General features: G+C 40.7%; 1 protein-coding gene across 1 annotated transcript; it reads left to right on the forward strand.

Moving 5' to 3' along the window:
• Positions 1–12,487: 12,487 nt before the first annotated feature.
• Positions 12,488–13,405, forward strand: TASL (TLR adaptor interacting with endolysosomal SLC15A4). Its single transcript, XM_060086275.1, has one exon. The coding sequence runs from the start codon at positions 12,488–12,490 to the stop codon at positions 13,403–13,405; it is 918 nt and encodes a 305-aa protein (XP_059942258.1).
• The last annotated feature ends 7,741 nt before the right edge of the window (positions 13,406–21,146 follow it).

Here is a 21,146-nt window from a genome sequence, read left to right on the forward strand (position 1 = left end):
TAAACAATGTATCCTGGAGATCTTTTCCTATTATTAGACATAACGCCACCACACTCTAACAACTACCTAATTTTCTACAGTAGGGATATACTCTCAGGTATTTAGCTGATATCCTATTTATATTTTTTTCCTAGGTGTTTCTTTTTTTCTTTGCGGTATGCGGGCCTCTCACTGTTGTGGCCTCCCCCGTTGCGGGGCACAGGCTCCGGACGCGCAGGCTCCGGACGCGCAGGCTCAGCGGCCATGGCTCACGGGCCCAGCCGCTCCGCGGCATATGGGATCCTCCCAGACCGGGGCACGAACCCGTATCCCCTGCATCGGCAGGCGGACTCTCAACCACTTGCGCCACCAGGGAGGCCCTCCTAGGTGTTTCTTAATGCTGCTACCAATATCTTTTCACATGTCTTCGTGTACAGGTGCAAATATATCCCATGGATAAATTTTAGAAATGGTATTGCTGGGTCAAAGAGTATGAATATTTAAAATTGGGGGAAAAAAAACCTTTAACAGACACTGGAAAATTACCTTTTGAAAATGTTTATAATCTCACCAATAGTGTATCAGAGTGCCTGCTTTTGAAAATGTTTATAATCTCACCAATAGTGTATCAGAGTGCCTGCTTCCCCACAACCTTGCCCACTCAGTGTACTATTGAATTTTTTTTACCTTGGTTAATTTGAGAGAGGAAACTGTTTTCATTAGCATTTTTAAAAATTATGAGTACAACTGAGAAATAATACTTCTTAAACATTATAGGTTAATGATGAAACGGGGAATTTGCTAAATCATCTCTGACTTGGCTCTCTTTTGGGAGAGGGGTTCTAGAGAATTTCTTGTTAGAGGAATAAATTTATGTCGACAGAGTTCTTACATAATGTGTAGCAATAAACTATTTTAACCAGAGGCACTTTCATAGATAGGTTTCATTTTTCGAAAAAGGGGAAGAAACACCATTCTGCGGCTCAATGTGGGTTTGTCAGTTATTGCCTCCCCCCTTCTTGGGACTTCCCACACTTCTTGAGCACAAGTCAGACTTGAGCAAAAACAACTTTTTCCATAGGATCAGTTATAAAAAGAATGGCAAGTGCAACGAGCAGCTTAGTTTCTTGGTCTTATCAGTGAAAAGTAGACTCACCAAAGGCTTGCGAACATTTCTGGCAAAAGCACTGGCTGGCCTGTTCATCTCTATATGGTCAATCGTGGTGTTTCTGCAAGACCAAAGGCAAAGACTGGTTAGTGAAGGTAAGCAAAGGAGGCAAGAGACCCTATGGCTGTGAACTCTTTCTGTCATTTCTCTTCCTACCCTTTCTTCGTCCTTTATCATCAGAACTCAGATCCAATCTCATGACCATCTAAAATGCTTTTCTCATTTACCAGATCAGAGGTGAGTGGGCATGTAAACAAGCATTCAATGGAGTTAGACAACAAAGAGAAAGGAAGTCCAACACTCCCCTTCTCTTACCTCATGTTCACACTTTGGACATTTCTAACAATTTTTCTTTTGACTGAAAAATTTTGACTGGTCTGATCAAATATTTGTTGTGTAATTTATTCAGTCCCCGTTCACTAACTGCTACACAGGTTTAGCATCTGCGTTTTTTAAAGAAGGCCTAAAAACCTAGGCAGAACTTTGCAGAGACAACACCACTCAACTTCGGTCACAGTGATGTAGTTTTAGAGATGAATACAATCACACTAAATTCCAACTGGATTTAGCTCTCAATTATTCATTGGGCGAGCTTGCGATAAGTGTTTTCAGTGTGGCAGGACATACTCTAAGTAAATGTGATCTACAGTGATGATGCTTTTCAGATTGCCATCTGGGTGATTTGGGGAAAGTCTCCCTGTTGGTACTAAAGACAGTACATGCACAGGTGGGCTTTTGTTTGAATTATCTTTAGACCTGCTCAACCATTCTTTTGTGTGTGTGTGCACATCTATCTGTACTTGAATATAAACCTGGTTTGGCCAGAATATTCATATTGATATTTTTAGACCATTTCTTGCGTAGGTCAGTGTAAGAAGATCGTGCTTCTGAATTTGAGAAGCTTCTTGGAGGAGTGCAGAGTATTTGAAATTTGTGTAAAACATTCATATTATAATGGTAATTTGGGGGATATACAAACGTGCACTAATTTTATTATCTCAGAGCAAAGTGATGTTTTCAATAGTTATTTCAAGTTACTGAAACATTTCCAAACACAGACCTAATGATTATCTTAGATATATAAGATATTGTCCCTCTGAACTCTTCATAAACATGACAGAATGTAAATTTGCCTTCATTAACTAACTATAGTTACTTTCCCTCCAATTTTTGTTTTGCAAAGTTTCAAACCTATATAAAAATGGAAAGAAGAGTATCAGTACAATGCACACACGTTTTTACTATGTAGATTAATCAGTTGTAGCATTTTGCCACATTTATTTTTTTCTCTTTCTATGTCTCTCTCTCTCTCTCTGTATATGTATGTAAACACACATACACACAGGTGTTTTTTTTTTTTTCCCCTGAACTGTTTGAAAGTATATTGTTGACTTTAGGATATATCACCTTCAAATTCTTGACCCTGTATCTCCTAAGAAAAAGAGCAGCCTTCTACATGATTATAATGCTAAGGAAATTTAACATTAATACAATACTATTATCTAATATATGACCCATATTCAAATTTCTCCAATTATCCATACGTCCTTTAGAGAGTTTTTATTTTTTAAATTCAGGATCCAATCAAGTATCTTGCATCGCATTTGTCTGATATGCCCACAATTAAGTAAATGTTAATGGTGATAGCCATAATTAACAACATTATTAACAATGATTAAGAATTATACCACCAAGGAAATTTAACATCAATCACTCTATAATGATCATTTTTCTTAGTTTTTTAGTCCTCTCATTTTATGTCAAAATGCTTTAAAAGTATTTCAAAAAAGTGATCATAAGCTTTAATTTTTCTGTTTGTAAGACGTAAAGACAGAATATGAAGAAAAATCCAAACTATGATAAAAATATATTTACTAATATGTCTGCACCAAAATTTACATTTTCTGAAATAAGGCAATTCATATCCAGATAAAGCCCTTGGAAGTAGCTGCTACCTTTATTCATAAGGATCTAAGTAGAACTGAACAGAAAATTATTTATTTGTTGATGTTAATATGGAAAACGGAGGCCTTTTGACTTACGATTATATTATATTAGTCATCAAATTAGATTTTCAGGAGTTAACTCATTAAGTAAGAATCACTTCATATTTGACAGAAGAATCGATAATCCCAAATTATATGTTTTGTAACAGGAATTGAAATACAAAGTAAGTGATATTTTAGAGCATCTATCAACAATGCCAAAAAATATGAAATAATAGGGATATAATCCAAGGTATATGATTAAGTGAATGGTTATTTCCATCTCTAAAGAACATGTACTTTCAAAGGTAAGGGTCAGGAAAATGCAGATGCTTTTTAATATAGCGAGATCCTTCCTAAAGAAACCCTTTGTTTTGGGTAAAGTTCTTGTATTGTTTGCCAAAAGAAAAAAAAAACCCAATGTAATATGGATTTGGTTACAGTATCATAACTAGATTATGAGCAAAGTAATATTCAAGTTTTTCAATGATAACCCTTCAGTGGTTTATTTGCAAGTCCCCCAAATCAAGAAGATCTTTAAAAAACATAGATTGGAATTAAAGGATCTAGAATTTAGATTATAGGGGAAATAAAGAGATGAAGAGATGAAATAGAGTATTTTGAGGATGGGGTGGTATTAAAAATAACATTTCTGGTATATCACCTACATATAATCTTAACAAGACAGTTTTCTTTACCCTCAAATTTGAGGCAAAAATAAATGTGCTCATCTGATTGGAAAATGAAAAACAAATAGCGTGTTGAAGAATATCAGTGGAAACAGTTAATCTCAGACATTGGTGGTGAGAAAATAAATTGGCCCAAGCTACTTGAAAGGCAATTTGCAATAGATGTGATCTAGTAATTTGCCTTCTCCAAATCTGGCCTGAGGAAACATTCCTGCAGGCATATGCAGTGATTGCACACAGTAAAAAAGCAAGAAAAACCTCAATGTCTACTATGAGAAATTATTTGCTAACATAAAATGTGTCTGTAGATGTACTATTTTCTGTTAAAAGGCAGATCTACATGAGCAGACATGCTGACAGGTGGGGACCAAGCTGCACCCCAACTAGCTAGGCTATAGATTGTCTATGAAACAGCAGATAACGTTTTCCTGTCCTTATTTCTGTGAGGTTACATCCCGTGATGCTCTGAGGCAGCCCCATCCCACTGTCTCCATTTTTGTGCCGCGGTAGAGGTCTTCTCTGCACTGTCTCAACCAGCTTCACAGAAGTCTTGGTTTGCATGCCTTCGAACTGTCCTTCCAGAGACAGGATCTGTTTTGCCACCTTATCACCCCCAACGCAAGCCCGCCCCCCCCCACCCTTCCTGCCAATCCTCATTCTTCTGCTTTTCCCAGTTACTCCTTCATTCAAAGGACTGTCCCCATGATTTATTTCACTGTTTAAGGTAGCAACTGGATTTTGCTAAGGTTCTATGCAATCCTGATAAATATATTGGGGTAGGGGAGAGAAGAATTTAGCATTTCTCTCTAATTTAGGGACCAGGATTCTGAATGGATGGCCAGGGGCTCTGAAAGATTGAGATATGAGACTTGAAGGGTGGTGGTGGAACGGGGGGATGGATAAGGAACCAGGGCTCTCAGGACAGGAGAAGAAAGGCACAAATGCCTGGGATGGGCATGGGATTTGGGAGAACAGGGAGGAGTTCAGCATGGCTGGCATCCTGGGTCTTGTGGGAACAGGCAGAGGTAAGATGAAGAAGGCAGATAAGAGGGAGGGAGACGCAAGAGGGAAGAGATATGGGAACATATGTATATGTATAACTGATTCACTTTGTTATAAAGCAGAAACTAACACACCACTGTAAAGCAATTATACTCCAATAAAGATGTTTAAAAATAAATAAATAAATAAAATAATTTGGACAAAAAAAAGAACCGCGTATCATGAGGGCCTAATGTGTGTGGACTTTATCCTGGAAGTAATGGGGAGCTGCTGATATTTAAACAGGGCATCTGTAATACTAAATTACTCTGCGGTTGAAAAATTAAGGGCAACATGACGCCAGGCTATAGCGGTGGGAATGGTTAAGGAAACTGTTCATATGGTTAGAGTAAAAGAGCAGAGGATAAATTATTTGTATATCTCAAAGACAAATGAACACTGATACACAATTGGGACATGTGTGTAACCCTGTGGGGTGGGCACTGGCTGTCTTCTTGGAGCTTTTCTTTCTGTACTTCACTGCACCTTCCTTCCTTTATTCGGCAAGGGTTGTTATTAAAATGGAGTCGGGTACCCTTTTCCTGGAAGGACTAATTGCTTGTCATCGTTGTGTGATATCAACTGCTTTCAACTAGGCAGTAGGTGTGATATGTTTAAGAACAGATCACACACTTTGGGGTTAGTAAATTGACTTGAATCTTTCCTCTACTACTTATTTGCCTTGTGACCTTGGGAAGGTCATTTGTCCTATCTTAATCTCAGTTTTCTCATTTGGAAAACCCGGATTATGATAACAACTAACAATGCAGTGTTGTTGGAAGATTAGGGGTGATGTCTGGAAAGCACCCAACACAATTGCTATTATTATTGTGCCCTATCTCAATTACTGCACCTGCTTTTTGACTTAGGTCAAGGATAGGCAAGCCATAGCCTATAGGTCAAACTGGCCCTTTGCCTGTTTTTGTAAATAAAGTTTTATTGGAACACAGACACACCCATTTGTTTACATATTGTCTGTGGCTGCTTTCCTGCTATGATGGCAGAGTTGAGTAGTTGTGACAGAAACCTAAAATATTAAATATTTGGCCATTTATAGAGAAAGTTTGCTGATCCCTAAGTTAGGTTTTTCCAAACATCCCCTCTTACAAATTTTTCCCTCTTTAGTTTTTCTCTTTGAATCCATGCTTGTGTTGTTTCAGTGTGAATTAAAAGTATGTCTATATTGGTAGTCTCCAGCCTCATCAACTACTGGTTTTCTCCCAGACTACTGACACAACACAACTCCAGTGGTGACTGTCATCTGGCCATGAAGTCTACACACTTAGAGGGCCTCTACCAGGAATGACCAGCTGGATGGAACCAAAGCTTTTTTTCAAGCACCTCTGGAAAGCTATTGGATCATCCTTGCCCCTTGGGATTATGACTCAGAAGGGACTGGCTAGTCAAGTACTTCCTGGAGGTGTCCTCTAGCTTTTTCACTTATTTGTAGGGTCCTGCAATGGACAGTTTTGGGGATCTTGTTGCTCTTGGTCAGTTCCATCAGCTGACCGGTCCTCAAATGGAGAATCAGCAGAGAATCTCGATGGTGTGGCGGCTCCTCGCGCCTCTCACCTCCTCCTCCCCAGAGATGCACACCTGACCTTGGCAGGGTTCTGAGGCTCTACAGGCCAGTGACTTGACCCCAAAGGCTCAGATCTTGTATCTGAGGCCCCAATTTGGGGCAGCCACAGATTGTTTTTCCTTTCTTCCCTTTTTTTTTTAAAAAAAATGAGAGCTGCTTATTTCTTCACTCATTTGAAAAAAGAGGTGGGGGGAAGAATCCAAAACAGAACAAGCTCTTCTGCCTTATCAGCCTTTTATCAGAAAGACAAACAACATTTGGGAATAACAGCCTCTCAAAGTTAGAAAATAGAGTCCAAACTTAACCTTATGGCCAAGAGCATTTTTTTCTAAGTCTAAAGGTACGTTTTCCACTGTTGAGTACTGTTAAGTGATGTTACTCTTTAAAATATTTGCACTTCATACTTTTGTATTGTTTTAAAGACTTGTCGTGTTAAGCCATTTCTTCAAAAAGTCCCATGAAAATGATAAAGGACTACAAAAATTTAAAAAATCCTATGGGACTTCTACTTCAGTGGTTTATTTGCTGTGGTATTTTATTAAAAATTATTTATTTAGAAAGAAAAGGTATTTCTATGTACAAAGTTATAACAACAGTTTTATGAAATCCAAGTAAATGATTTAACAACGTGCTGGACTTCAGCACATATTTCTAAGTTGTGAATTTGCACATCAGGTTAATTTTGGTATTCCCCTGTCTGATAATGATTAACGGAGGCTAAATTTGCCTAGAACATCTCATCTGCAAATGTCCTTGAGAGTCTTTTCCTTCACAGTTAATCAGTCATGGAGAATTCCAGATATATCTCTATCTCTATCTTCTCTATGATGAGAAATAAAAATTCAAGCAATAAAATATCTTTGAACAATTGAAGTAATCCATTGGCTTAAGTTTTATTGTTTCAGATAAAATTAAGTCAAATATGTTAACACTTGTTTAAAGTATATCTTTTATAATACCTTTGAAGAGTGAGGTCTTCTAAGAATTTTATAATCAATGAAATTTATTAAGAAAAATGCCAACAATTAATCAAAATAAACCCAAATAACTTTCTCTATTTAAAAATTTTAAGATATCATGATATGTAGTACGATTTTTAAAAATTCATTTATTTGTTTTTGGCTGGTTGGGTCTTCGTTGCTGCGCACGGGCTTTCTCTAGTTTGCGGTGAGCGGGGGCTACTCTTCATTGTGGTGTGCGGGCTTCTCATTGCGGTGGCTTCTCTTGTTGCAGAGCATGGGCTCTAGGCGCGTGGGCTTCTGTAGTTGTGGCTCACGGGCTGTAGAGCGCAGGCTCAGTAGTTGTGGCGCACGGGCTTACTTGCTCCGCCGCATGTGGGACCTTCACGGACCAGGGCTCGAACCCGTGTCTCCTGCACTGGCAGGTGGCTTCTTAACCACTGCGCCACCAGGGAAGCCCTCTGGTACTATTTTTATTCTAGTGGTACATTAAATGGTTTTCATAAAGATCAAATGAGTTAACATACGTATAACTTGTGTGTTTCACACATTATTACTCTCTCCATAGCTTGAGAAAAATATTTCAAAAGCTGCTTTAGCATGCTCTCTGCTGCCCTCTGCTGCTAGCTTTTAGAAACGGATTTTAATTCTGAGTAATGCTCACCTCACTTTTCTCTTAACATAGTCAAAACCCCATGCAATATTAAAGTTTGAGGGGACTCTTTAATTTAATCCCACATTTACAGATTTACAGATAAGAAGTTGAGTCTCTGTGAGGTTAAATGACATGCGAGCATGGGCTGTTTTCTTTTCTTTCTTTCTTTTTTTTTTTTTGGCCACATGCATGGCCTGCAGGGATCCCCGACCAGGGATCGGACCCGGGCCCCCTGCAATGGGGGTGTGGAGTCCTAACCACTGGACTACCAGGGAATTTCAGTGGGCTCTGTTTTCTGACTGACAGCATTTGAATGCCTGCTGGCTTTGGACAGATTACTTAATTTTGACATATATAAAATGAGCATAATAATAGTACCTACATCTTTGAGTTTTTGTGGGGATCCATTGATTCAGTGCACAAAAAGCACTTAGTGTCTGGGTTGTAGCTAGTACTAAATGCCAGCCCTGTTACAGACCTGCCATTAACTAGACTAAAACCACAGCTAGTGGCAAGGTCAGAACTAGAATTCTAGTCTCTTGACTACCAGTTCAAGAATTTTTTTTTGCCTTAATGAGTCTGAATAACAACTAAATTTTACCTTTGAATGTAGATTTTTAAAATGTGACCTGTTCACACTTGAAGCCCTTGTAGTCTCTACAAAGCTATCGACACTGCAGCTCTTGTGGCTCATTCCTCCTTGTACTGTTCAAGGCAGGTTCCCCACAGAAATTATTACACTCACAAGCTTCTCAAGCCCCCAAACAGAAAATCCTACAGCCCACACTTGGGAGATGATTTCACTGTTGACTGTAAGTTACCCCTCTAACGAGCTCCCTGCCTGAATCTCCAATGCACAGTTAGACACTTGCACTCATGTCAGACTCAAGAGGAACTAAACTAAGCCTGTCAGCTCTCTTCTCGGCTCCTTCTGGCCTCCCCATTTCGGTTATGGTCTCTCAAGTTCATCCCTTCTCTTCCTTTTCTGCTACTTTCCTCCTGGTTCCTGTCCCAATCACCTCAGGCGGGCATGAATCCAGCAGCCTCCTAACTCGGGTCCTTGACCCCAATCCTGCTGAAATTCCTCTTGCCCTTTACTGACAGATCACATCATGCCTTGAATAAGTTTGGTTACCTTCCAGAGCTTTGTACTGCCTTCAGGGTAAACTGAATGTCCTCAGCCTTGCGTGTCTCAATTTACCTCCCTGACCTTATCGCCCACTCCTCGTTTGTTCGTAGGAATCTTTTCCTTTAGGCAGGGGTGTATCTATCCCTAGATTTTAGGACATTTTCTGCTTTTCCATCATGGGACCTACCACTGTACTGGTCTGCCTTGGGCTCCACACATCAGAATGGTAGGTCTCTTATTCTACCAGAATTAAGGCACCAACAAAGCTCTCAGTCCACAACAAATGGGGCAAAGGGCTCATTCAATACTCAAAACAAAATCCTGGACCAGCTTCCTTTACTGTGGTGAAGGAGTGGAGATTACCTGGGGGAGTCATAAACATCATCCACATAAAGTGAGAGAAGAATCCACTATGGCTGATTTTTTAATATGAAAAGAAATAAGATAAACAGTAGGCGATTTGGGATAACGACTGAATGGGAACAAGGGTGATTCTCAAGAGTGATTCTGCATTATCACCTTCACTATCTTCTAAGTCTGTGCTGTCCAGCATCTTAGCCATGTGGTATTTTTAATAATTTAAATTAAATAAAGTTAATTCATTAATTAATGACATTCAGTTTCATTAGCCACATTTCAAGTGCTTAATAGCCACATGTGGCTATTAATATTTTGGACAGCACATATACAGATCATTCTAGCATCCCAGAAAGTTCTGTTGGACTGCACTGCTTTGAGATTTTTCATTTGCTTCTTGAAGTCATTCACCCCGACCTACTGCTTTCCAGCTTCTAAAATGTAATTGCTCTAGTCTCTTCTCTTGTTCTCCTTTTTCTTGTGTATTATATTTAAAAAAATCATTTAATGTTGTTTTAGTGAAGTTTGGGGGAAGAAAAAATACAGGTATATGCCTAATCTGTTATTTTTCCTGGAAATCTTTGCTTTTCTCTACCTCAATATGATCTTGCTTTTGAGCTCACATTCTGAGTAATCACTGTCAATCACACTCTCCTCAGCCACTTCAGGGGTCCCTCCAGCTTGGGTTTGCTTCTAAGTTCCAGCTTGCTTTCATAAAGCCATAGGGTCAGCTGGGGATGTGTGTGTGGGGTGTGGGGTCGGCATTTCTGGCCGTCGTCATGTAGTCCCATTGGCATTCATGGTGACTTGTCACTCTCCTGGCCCCTGGTTAACAGTCTATAAACATCATGTCTGCAATCTTCCCATCTGCAGTTGAGGTCTTCTCCAGGTTTTCAGGCTCTGGGCAGCATGCTGGTACGTGAGCAGACTTCATGAGGCAGCCTCAGGCCTGTCCGCCCAGGCATTCCATGCTGGACAGGAGAGAAGAGAGACTTCCTGCTTCCTCAGGTTCTACGTGGGACGTAGGGCACAGGCCTCTTCTACTCTGGGCTCCCCGGATCTATCTGGAGCGGTACCCTTTCCCTCCACAGGGATTCCATCCATTGAGTCTATTGTTGATATGTCAATATTATGCCCTAAGTCATTTAGGGGTCTGGATTCTTAAGTTTAAAAGCTCGGTTATGGTATCTCAAAAGCCATTTCTCTAAAACTATGATTTCGGCCAAGAGGTTCTGAAGCCTAGTGAGCAACTCTAAAGCTGAGAGTTGTGTTTTTGCTCTGCTTTTCCACAATGACATTCTGAGGTCTTGAAGGTCTTGAAGGCCCTACTGGCAGCCGGGGTGGAGCGGAGCGGGAGGGTCGTGAAGTAACTGTGTCACTAGAAAGCCTTTATGTTAAACTTTCTTGCTCTGTTAACTATTTTCTCATGTATAGAAGATCTGCCTTTTCGCCTGGATATTCGGTTTGTTGAGAGCAGAACCGCATTTAAAAAGCTTTTTCAGGAAAGAACATTTTCTTACCCTTATAAGTGTGTCCAGCATACAGAAAGTACTCCACGGATTTGTTGAAGACCTTTAACTCTGTGCCTTCATGGTACGTGACAGTGCCTGGAATGGAGTAAACATTTAAATAATTGATAAATGTGCTCAATATATCTTGGAATCGTTCCCCCAAAAGAAATAAACACTGAAAATATTACCCTTATACAATCGAAACAATTATACGAATTATATTGCATTAATAATATTGACTTTATACAATGAAAAAGTTTACTTGGGAAATAACTACATGACTATAAAAGAGAGGCTAACATTAAAAAAAAAAGAGGATCCTTAGGATTAAGATAATCCTTTTCTAATTTGACTTGTCAATTTCAGGCTCAAGTTGATGGGTCTGTTTTCGAAGCCCAGCCCTCGGGGCCAAAGAGCACCAGTTCTCTTTGCTTTCGTCTGCTGCTCCATTGCCAGGAGCACCGGCACGTTCCTTTTTTAGAAAATGCAGCTGCTGGCTTCTAGCCTGTTCTAGGCACCCCAGAATCCAGTGACAACTGCTGAAGGTGGAGAGGTGGTACAGGTGGAGGAAAAGCTCACAGTCAGGAAAGCTCCTTGGTAACGAGGGCAGAGGTAAAAACTTCAGTCGGACACAGGGACATTTCCAGGACATGTCGTAAAAACTGGGAGGGATAGAGCAAGAAAGCCATCCTGGGCAGCAAAGGTAGATGAGGCTTCATGGTCCTTCACGATGGGTTGATGGTGAATTAATTTCATACCATGCCCCTGCTGTTAATTATTTAATTCAAGTTAAGTATCTTTTGATTCCCTCCTAAATGCAGACAACTGTTAGCTCCCAGGGATAAAGTACAATGATAAGTAAGATATAGCTTTTATTTTCAGTACAATCTGCCACGAATTTCCTCATTTTTTCATAAACCACGAGCTATGCTGCTTCCCCAGTTTGCAGCTTCTCAATCACTCTCCATTTCCTTCAGGGCAGAAGGCAAATGCCCTTGCCCGACTCCCAAGACCCTTCAGGATCCAATTCCAACCTATTTCCCCAGTCCTTTCTGCTTATGCTCAGTGTCTTATATACGCCAAATAGGCCATGTCACCACATTCTCTTATAACTCTGTGCATAGGGATGGAACTCTTAGCCTTCAGCTTAGCTGAAATGTCACCTTCTCTGAAATATACCCTGTCATTTCTCCTCCTTCGCCCCAGGTTGTTAATGAGAAACTTCTTGAAGGGTGGAACTGTGCCCATTTCATCTTTATACCTCCAGCACATGCTATGGCCCTGGAGCACAGCAGGCACAGAATGAGTACTAGCTTGGGGAATGCATGAAATGAACCTATTTATTGTCCTTTACTTTTTTTTGATAGAACAACTGCCAATTTATAAAACTCCAGTCTTCTTTTCCCCCATTGTTACTAACTCCCTTTCCAGAATGCTGTCAGAAGGGTATCTCAGTGGACTTGCTTACCGGAGTGACATCCAGTGGAGTTGTACATCTTATAATGAGCAGGCGGCTGAGGAAAAGGAAGAGGAGACAGAAACCACAGCTGCTGCTGCTCTTCCCTATTCCTCCGTGGATGAAACCCAAGTCCGAAGTCTCTATGTGAGATGCAAATCCTCAGGCAAGTTTATTTCTTCAGTGCATTCAAGAGACAGCCAACACAGTAGAAATCCGAGAATCACAGTGTTGCAGACAAACCCCAATCCCGTGTTTGAAAGCCCAAACTTGGCCGCCGTTGAACTATACAGAGACCCCAGCAGAGAGACCTACTTGGTTCCACCTTCCTGCAAGAGTATCTGCAAGAATTACAATGACTTACATATTGCAGGGGGCCAGGTGATGGCCATTAATTCAGTGACAACAGATTTTCCCTCTGAGAGCAGTTTTGAACATGGCCCTTTGCTGAAATCGTCTGAGATTCCTTTGTCCATGGAGGATTCCATTTCCCCTCAGCCCAGCGACTTCCCACCCAAACCTATCCAGCGGTATTCATCCTACTGGAGAATAACCAGCATCAAAGAGAAAAGCAGCCTGCAAATGCAGAAGCCTATTTCGAATGCAGTGCTGAACGAATACCTGGAGCAGAAGGTGGTGGAGTTATACAAGCAGTACATCATGGACACTGTGCTTCACGACAGTTCTCCTACCCAGATTCTGGCATCTGAACTCATCATGACAAGTGTGGACCAAATTAGTATTCAAGTCTCTAGAGAGAAGAACCTGGAGACCTCAAAAGCCAGGGATATAGTCATTAACAGCCTTTTACAGTTGGTGTCAACTGAAGTCAGCACTCCTGAAATCAGCACTCCGAGTCTCCATATTTCTCAGTATAGTAACGTGAATCCATAGAGAGGATGCTTCTGTTCCTCTTTCTCAACTACTCAAATCCTAAGCAACAATTATTCACTTATTCTGACAATGTGCAGGAAGCGGTTGTCAAGAGCTAGATAAGTAAAGGTTGGCTGGGGGTCAGGTATGGATTAAGAGGAAATCTCATAATATTACATGTGAAGGAATGTGGGGAGAGGAGCTATAATGACTTCAAAGCAAGGGTTGTAGAGCAACAAAGCAAAAATAAAAATGATCAAAAAAGAGATTCATTTAAGGGAATATAGAAAAGAAAAAAGACAAACCAAGTAAGAATGTACACCATGGCAGAACTAAAAGCCAAAGGTTTCAGGGGAAGGAGTTAAGAATATGTTTGTCACCCTCGTAAATTCCTCCAAGTTGTTTCTTCTGGAGGGAAATGGACTGTGGAAGGCTGCTCTATTTGGGTATAAAGACAGGTTCAAAGAGTCTTTAAGATATGTTTATATCTATCTTCCCTACCCTGTACCAGATCATTTAAAAATATATTCTTTATAAAGATTAAAACAGTAGCAAATTACAATTGTGTTTTTTCTGTGTAACGATTACTTAGCTACAGCCACAAACACTGCCACTCAAATGTAATTCTGTTTACTGGGGGAGATGAAGTTTTCTAAATGGAAAATACCACACAGTGAATATTAAACTACTGCTTTATTTTGCCGTGTTTGATTTTCTTGTTGGTACTAAGCTTCAAAAGAAATTATGAGTCTTATTTTTCCCGTTTTTTTCCCTTCCTTTTCTACATGCCCTCTTGACCCTTCTGGAGCTAGGAAGGGGGTCTTCTTTATCCTCTTACAAGCTCTAGGGTCCCATGACATCAAATTCTGTAAATTCATGTACTGGAATGGTAGCTTCATGAGCACCTACTGTCTACTCCATTCCTCTAGCTCAGGGATTAGCAAATGATGACTCATTGGCCAAATCTAGCCTGCCACCTGTTTCTTTCATTGAGGTGTAATCTGCATATAACGTGTTTCACGTGTACAACATGATTTGCTATTTGCATATTAGGAAATGATTACCACAATAAATCCAGTTACATCCTTTGAACTCCCATGAGCTAAGAATCTTGTCAGACATTTTAAAATAAAAATAAGAATATTTTGTGATAAGATCATTATGATATTCAAATGCAGGGTCCATAAAATAAGGCCTTACTGGAACACAGCCACACCCATTCATTCACATATTGTCTATGGCTGCTCTCACACTAGAAAGGCAGAGCCGCTAAATGCAACGGACAACGTATGGTCCACCAAAGCCAAAAGCACCATCTCTCCTCCACAAAAGAAGTTTGCCAACCCTGCTCCACAGCAGTGCCCTGCCCATAGGATGGCTGCTTGACTAAATTCAGCTTCCTTGACGAGGCCCACTCTGAGATAGAAACTGGTGAGCAAGTTTATGGGAATGAGGAGAACAGAAGAGGTTTCTACAGAGGCCTCAGGCATCTCAGGCTCTGGAGTTGGGGTGGCCCTTCAGAACTGATCTAAATTGAAATAAGAGCGTTGGCTTTGGTTCTCCTGCTTGACCAGAAGGGGGCGTAACCTTAGCTGAGGCAGTTCAGAGCAAAATTCTCAAAAGGGAATCAGCTGTGAGCCTTTGGCAGCCAAGCTCCTGGCAGCTCCTGGGGGAATGATTTCCTCATCCAGGAGGAGCAATCTGGGTGGAGCACAATAGCATCCTCTGCCTTTCTCAGTATTTGTAGAGTAAATGATTTTTTTTTACAACATGTAATGTCATGTAAAAAACCTGGTTTTGAAATAATTCAGAAATATTATTCACTGTTTTGAATATATAATAGCCACTATGCATTAATTGCTTGCCATGGTGCCTGGCGCCATGTTAGGCATTTTGTATGAGTTTTATATAATTCTCATAATAACCTCGTGAGCCTATGCCTATTATCCACCCGCCCCCTAGCTTTTTGGCTTTTTTTTTTTTTTTTAAACACTGATGAGCAAGTTGGGCTCAGGGAAGTTAAGTAATTTGTCCAAGGGCACAGCGTGAGTGGTGGAACTACATTTGAATCCAGTTCCATTTAACTTTAAAGTCCTGGTTCTTAACTACTACCATCTGCTTGCTCTCTTGTTGACCACCGTATTTGTCTCATTAAAGACTGGTTTTCTACTCCAAGGGAAAAATAACTCACTCATCTCTTTATCATTATGTTACTTCTTTTCTTTATAGTGTTCTGTTTGGTAGTATTCATTTGCTTCTCTTCCCCCCTCCAAAAATTGAAGCTTTGATTTATTCATTTGTTTCTCCACATCCTAAGTAGTATTTGCACATAGTAGGCAAGCAATTAATATATGTCAAATCCATAAACAAGTTTTGGCTGTGTTGGATACCTCATCTGATGGCTGAAGTGAAAGACCCAGCAATATGAAAACTAGATAATTTTGACTAGTAAAAAGCGCTATTCAGAGTTCCTCCCCAAGAAGAAAAATGAATAAGTGAGCTTAATTTCTTACAGCAGGTTAGAGTAAATGGTATAATAAAAATGCGTTATAATAGTATCACAGATGTTTACCCTCTTGATTACTTGAGAAATGATTTGTTACAAAGCAGACTGGTTCATTCTTTTTTGAATGAGCATTTATTTGATGCTGCTTTTGGGGAGCACTGTGTATTAAACATACGCAGGAAAGACACGTGTGTGCATGTGTACACACACAGAGGAGTAGGCCCTGTCCTCTGTAAGCTTGTTATGTTGGAGAGACCAGGCAAATGACTAAGGAACAAGTAAGGAAGCCACTTATTAAGCAAGACCTTGGCAAAGTGGTACAAACGGGAATACAATTATCAATGATTGCAACCCAAGTGTGGTAAGTGCTGAAAAGGAGATGTGCCCGGAGGTACTGGACAGCGGAGGAGCCCAGGGCAGGCAAACATTCCAAAGGGGAAGTGATGGTTTAAATTACTTTTGAAGAACAAGACAGGATGTAGGTAGATGGATGGAAGGGGTGTTCCAAGCAGAGGCGTGAGTGTGTTAGGTACAATAAAGAGTCTATGGCTGTAACCGGAGCTGAATGAATGCATGAATGAGCAGTATATTAACTTTCTATTACTACTGTAACAAATGACCACAAAATTCATTGCTTGAAACAATACAAACTTATCTTACAGTTATGGACATCAGAAGTCCAAAATCATTCTCACTGGGCTAAAATCAAGGTGTTGGTAGGTCTGCCTTCCTTCTGGAGGCTCTGGAAGAAAATTGGTTTTCTTACCCTTTGGAGCTCCTAGAGGCCACCCCCGTTCCTTAGCTCATGACTGTGCACCGTTCTAACCTCTGTGGCCATCATCACACCTCCATCTCTGACGCTAAGCCTCCTGCCTCCCTTTTATAAGGACCCTTATGATTACATTGGCCCCACCTAGATAACTGAAGTTAACGTCCTCATTTTAAGATTCTTGGGACTTCCCAGGTGGTCCAGTGGTTAAGAATCCACCTTCCAATGCAGAGGACGCAGATTTGATCCCTGGTCAGGGAACTCAGATCCCACATGCCGTGGGGCAGCTAAGTCTGCAAGCCGCAACTACTGACCACGTGCGCTCTGGAGCCAGCACGCTGCAACGTAGAGCCCACACGCCGCAACTAAGACCCGATGCGGCCAAATAAATAAGTACTTAAAAAGATTATTCAATTAATTACATCTGCAAAGTCGCTGTTGCCTTGTAAGGCAACATAATCACGGGTTCCAAGGATTAGGACATGAATATTTGCTGGGGCGAGGCAGGGAGGGGGACATTACTCAATCACAGATGGGATCATTTTTTCCTCTTGATTATCCAAAATTTGCCTCTCCACCATCAATCCTCCTTATTCAAGATGAATTAAGTCCATGTTTGCTTATATATGTGAAATAGTTTGTTTCCTTTTTTGTCTGCTGTCATCTCATACTGTGTATTCTGTTTTGTCCATAGGCGTGAATCCACTTTTTCTCTTGCTCATTTTAGACATCCTTTTCTGGACTCTAATTCTACTTGTATCTTTCTTTCTTTTAAAACACGTTTCTTTTTTCCATTATAAAGGTGGTACCTGCTCACTCTAGAAAATCTGGTTAACAGCAAAGTAGAAAATACCTCTAATTCCTCAGTCCCCAAGTATTCATAGTTAACATTTTAAGTGAATTTCTTTCTCCATGTACTGTGTTTTGTTTGTTTTTCCTTTCTCTGAGTAGTGATTATGTTATCTTTGAATAAAATGTTGTATCTTTTGTTTGTTTTACTGACACCATAACAGAGGTAAAAGTTCTAAAACTAATAGATTTGCATTATTCACATAGGGATAATCTCTTAGCTTTTGTTTTCCCCAGACACTATTTGATAATGTCTGATATTTTGTGGACATTTTCCCTGTGGTGGAGCACTGGGCCAATATAATCAGGAAATTGTGTTTATTAACAATAAGGCCTCTGATTTTTGTTAACTTAGAGTTTGACATTCAATAAATATAATTTAGATTGTTTTCCTTTTCCATTGTATTGTCCATACTAAAAACCATCTGTCATATTTTTTACCTACTCACACTTTAAATTCAACTAAATTCAACAAATATTTACTGAGCATGAACTGTTATACAAAGATGAGATTCACAGTCCCTGTTTAATGAGCTCATTTACGTAGCACGAAACTTATTAAGCAAAGCACAGTGAGTGTAGTAAGACATGTGCAATGACTATTTAAGGTGTATTGAATCATTTTTCTTTCAGTTTATCCCAGTTCAGTAGCTATAGCCCTTGCTTATCTCTCTTTTCTTAGTTTTGGACTCTCAGGCATTATTATAGGGCTATGACTAGAACCTTCTCTACTGAGCACTCTGGGAGGTGAGGGAAGGGGTAGGGGTGGGGTACCTTCAGTATGGACTTTAGTAATCAGCCGTGGCTTTGACCTTGACTTGGCCTTAATCTCAAAGTGGGCATGATGTGTGGCCACTGCACATTTGGTACTGAAACCTCTCCCCTCCTTCCCACAGCCCTTATTTCTGTCTTCCTGTGCCCTATGTCTTGTCAGGAACAATTCAAATATTGAAAGGAATGAGGTCAAGTAGAGAGTCTTTCAACATTTCACCGGAGAGCTGCAGAGAATAGTTGTTAAAGTTGTTTTTGTGATTTACCAACTTTGGGGATTAGGAGGATGAAAACAACAAGGCAAGTGTGAGATTGGTTTTTACACATTTTCTTTTGCAGGCTATAGTTAATTTTTTTCCTCTAGAAAAATAGAGGAAAAGATCAAGGTTCAGGGGGCGAATATTTCAGCTCAAGCTGCAAGATGAATTAAAAGATATTTTGCACTGTCAGTACATTCCAGTCAGAAGAATGTTTTGATTTATCTGATTATTTTAAGTAAGACAAAGCATTTTGAGAGTCCCCCCACCAATACCGCCATGTGCTACACACACCTGGGGAGGTAGCGTGGCTTGAAAGAGGACCGGCCTTGTGGCAGATGGGACCACAGAAAGCCCTGAAAAAGATTCCTGGGTTCCATCTGCAATCTAGAAGCAGGGGACAGCTGGGAATCTAAAGAGGCCATGTAGATGGAGCAGTGAGCCTCTTGGCAATGACCTGTGATAACCTGTGTCCACTGATGACCAACAGTCTATAACTTGAAGGTCAGCCATAAACTCCCAATTTGCCCTCCACCATTCCTTGACATTGTGTAAGATTCCAAGACTGTGGCACAACCCTGAGAAGGATTAGAGAAGCCAAGAATGACTGAACTGATATTTTCTACCATCGTGGGAAAATGGAAGTTCAGATTCAGAGATTCAGTTGTTTTAAAAGAGAGAGAGAGAGAGAGAGAGAGAGAGAAAGGGAAAGAAAAAGAGAGAAAAAAAAGAAGGAAAGAGAAAGAAAGAAGAAAAAGAAAGAAAGAAGGAAAGAAAGAAAGAAAATTACTTATTACACATGTGAATTGGTAGAGAAGTTGGAGTTATAATTAGACTCCTACTCCTCTGCTGTGTCCTAGGAAGAAGTAACCTATGTCACCTACAAATGGGCACTTGCCATCTACCCCTACAAGGACTAAATTATGAGCCACTGCAGCTGCTGACCTTCAACACACCCTGAAAGAAGTTTAGGGTGGAGATCAGAAATGAGGCACTCAGTGCTCTGGAAAAAATCGGCAGAACAGGTATTCAGATAGATTATTTTCAGGAGACGATTTTATGAGCCCAATTCTTGCATCTCCTCGTATCTAGAAAAGCACTAAAATCCTTCATGGTGACGTCTCCTCCTCGTGACTAGCAGTAACCTTCACGAGACTAGCAGAAAACTTCTGCAAAAAGTATGTGCTTGATTGCATGTACTCCCCCTTCACCAAAATCACATCTATACTGACCCTCCCCCCGCCTCTCTGGAGCAGTTTCTCAGAGCTCTCTGAGGTGCTGTCTCCTGGGCGATAGTCCTCATTTTGCCCCCAGTAAAACTTAACTCACAACTCTCACGTTGTGCTTTTTTTTTTTTCAGTCGACACCTAGATGGAAGTCTCCAACTTTCTAAAGTAACAGCATTAGGAGAGGGACCAGTAAGAAGCTAGGTTTAGTGCTAGTCCAATGAACATGAGCTGAGGGGAATAGGCAATGGAAATAGGGAAATTTCCTTCCTTCCTTTCCTCTCCCTTCTTCCTTTCTCTCTCTTCTTTCCCTTCTGTTCCTTCCTTTAATTTTGTCTCTCTTTCCCACTCTCCCCATCCTTCCTCTTCCTTCATCTCCTCTGAGTGGATGTGCCTGGTTTTAAATCGCGCCCAGAATTCTAATTGCAAGGAAGCCTGGGAAATGTAGTTTTTGCTTTCAAGCCACCGCAGAATAGGTAGAGGGTGGAATGGATGTTGAATGCTAAGCCACTACGCCATCACACATATCCAAATCCAGGCCCTGATCTTTTTTTTGGCCGTGCCGCATGGCTTGTGGGATCTCAGTTCCTGGACCAGGGATTGAACCCAGGCCCCTGGCACTGAAAGCCTGGAATCCTAAACACTAGTCCACCAGGGAACTCCCATCCTGTGATCTTTTTTATTGTTTCTGTACATCCCTCTGCCAGCTTCAAGTACTTTGCCTTCAACTTCCTTCCTATTCCCCAGTTGGAGGATTGTTATTGGGCTCCCGAAGTCGGCTCTGCCCACAGGTGCAGAGAGCTGGAATTGCTTATGCGTTTATATAACCCTGTGGTGGTCTGTTATAAGCTGAATACTTGTGTTCCCGCTCCTCCAAATTCATATGTTGAAATCCTAACCCCAAAGGGGGTGGGACTCTCAGGTCATTAGGTCATGATCGTGGAGCCCTCACGAATGGGATTAGTGTCCTTATAAAAGACACCCCAGATGATTAACAGAAACACACTACTATTAATAGAATACATAAACAACAGGGACCTGCTTTGTACCATGGGGAACTATATTCAATGTCTTGTGATGACCCATAATGGAAAAGAATCTGAAAAAGAAGACATAGATACACATATGCAGCTGAATCACTTTGCTTTTCATCTGAGGCTGACACAACTTTGTAAATTAACTATACTTTCATTAAAATTTTTTTAAAAAGAGACCCCAGAGAGCTCTCTTGCCCCTTCTGCCTTGTGAGGACACAGCCAGCAGGCAGCCATCTATGAACCAGGAAGAGGGCTCTCACCAGACACCAAATCTACTGGTGCCTTGACCTTGGACTTCCCAGCCTCCTGAACTCTGAAAACTAAATGTTTGTCGTTTAAGCCACACA

This window comes from Mesoplodon densirostris, chromosome X (assembly GCF_025265405.1).
Source record: "Mesoplodon densirostris isolate mMesDen1 chromosome X, mMesDen1 primary haplotype, whole genome shotgun sequence".
Classification (NCBI taxonomy): domain Eukaryota; kingdom Metazoa; phylum Chordata; class Mammalia; order Artiodactyla; family Ziphiidae; genus Mesoplodon; species Mesoplodon densirostris.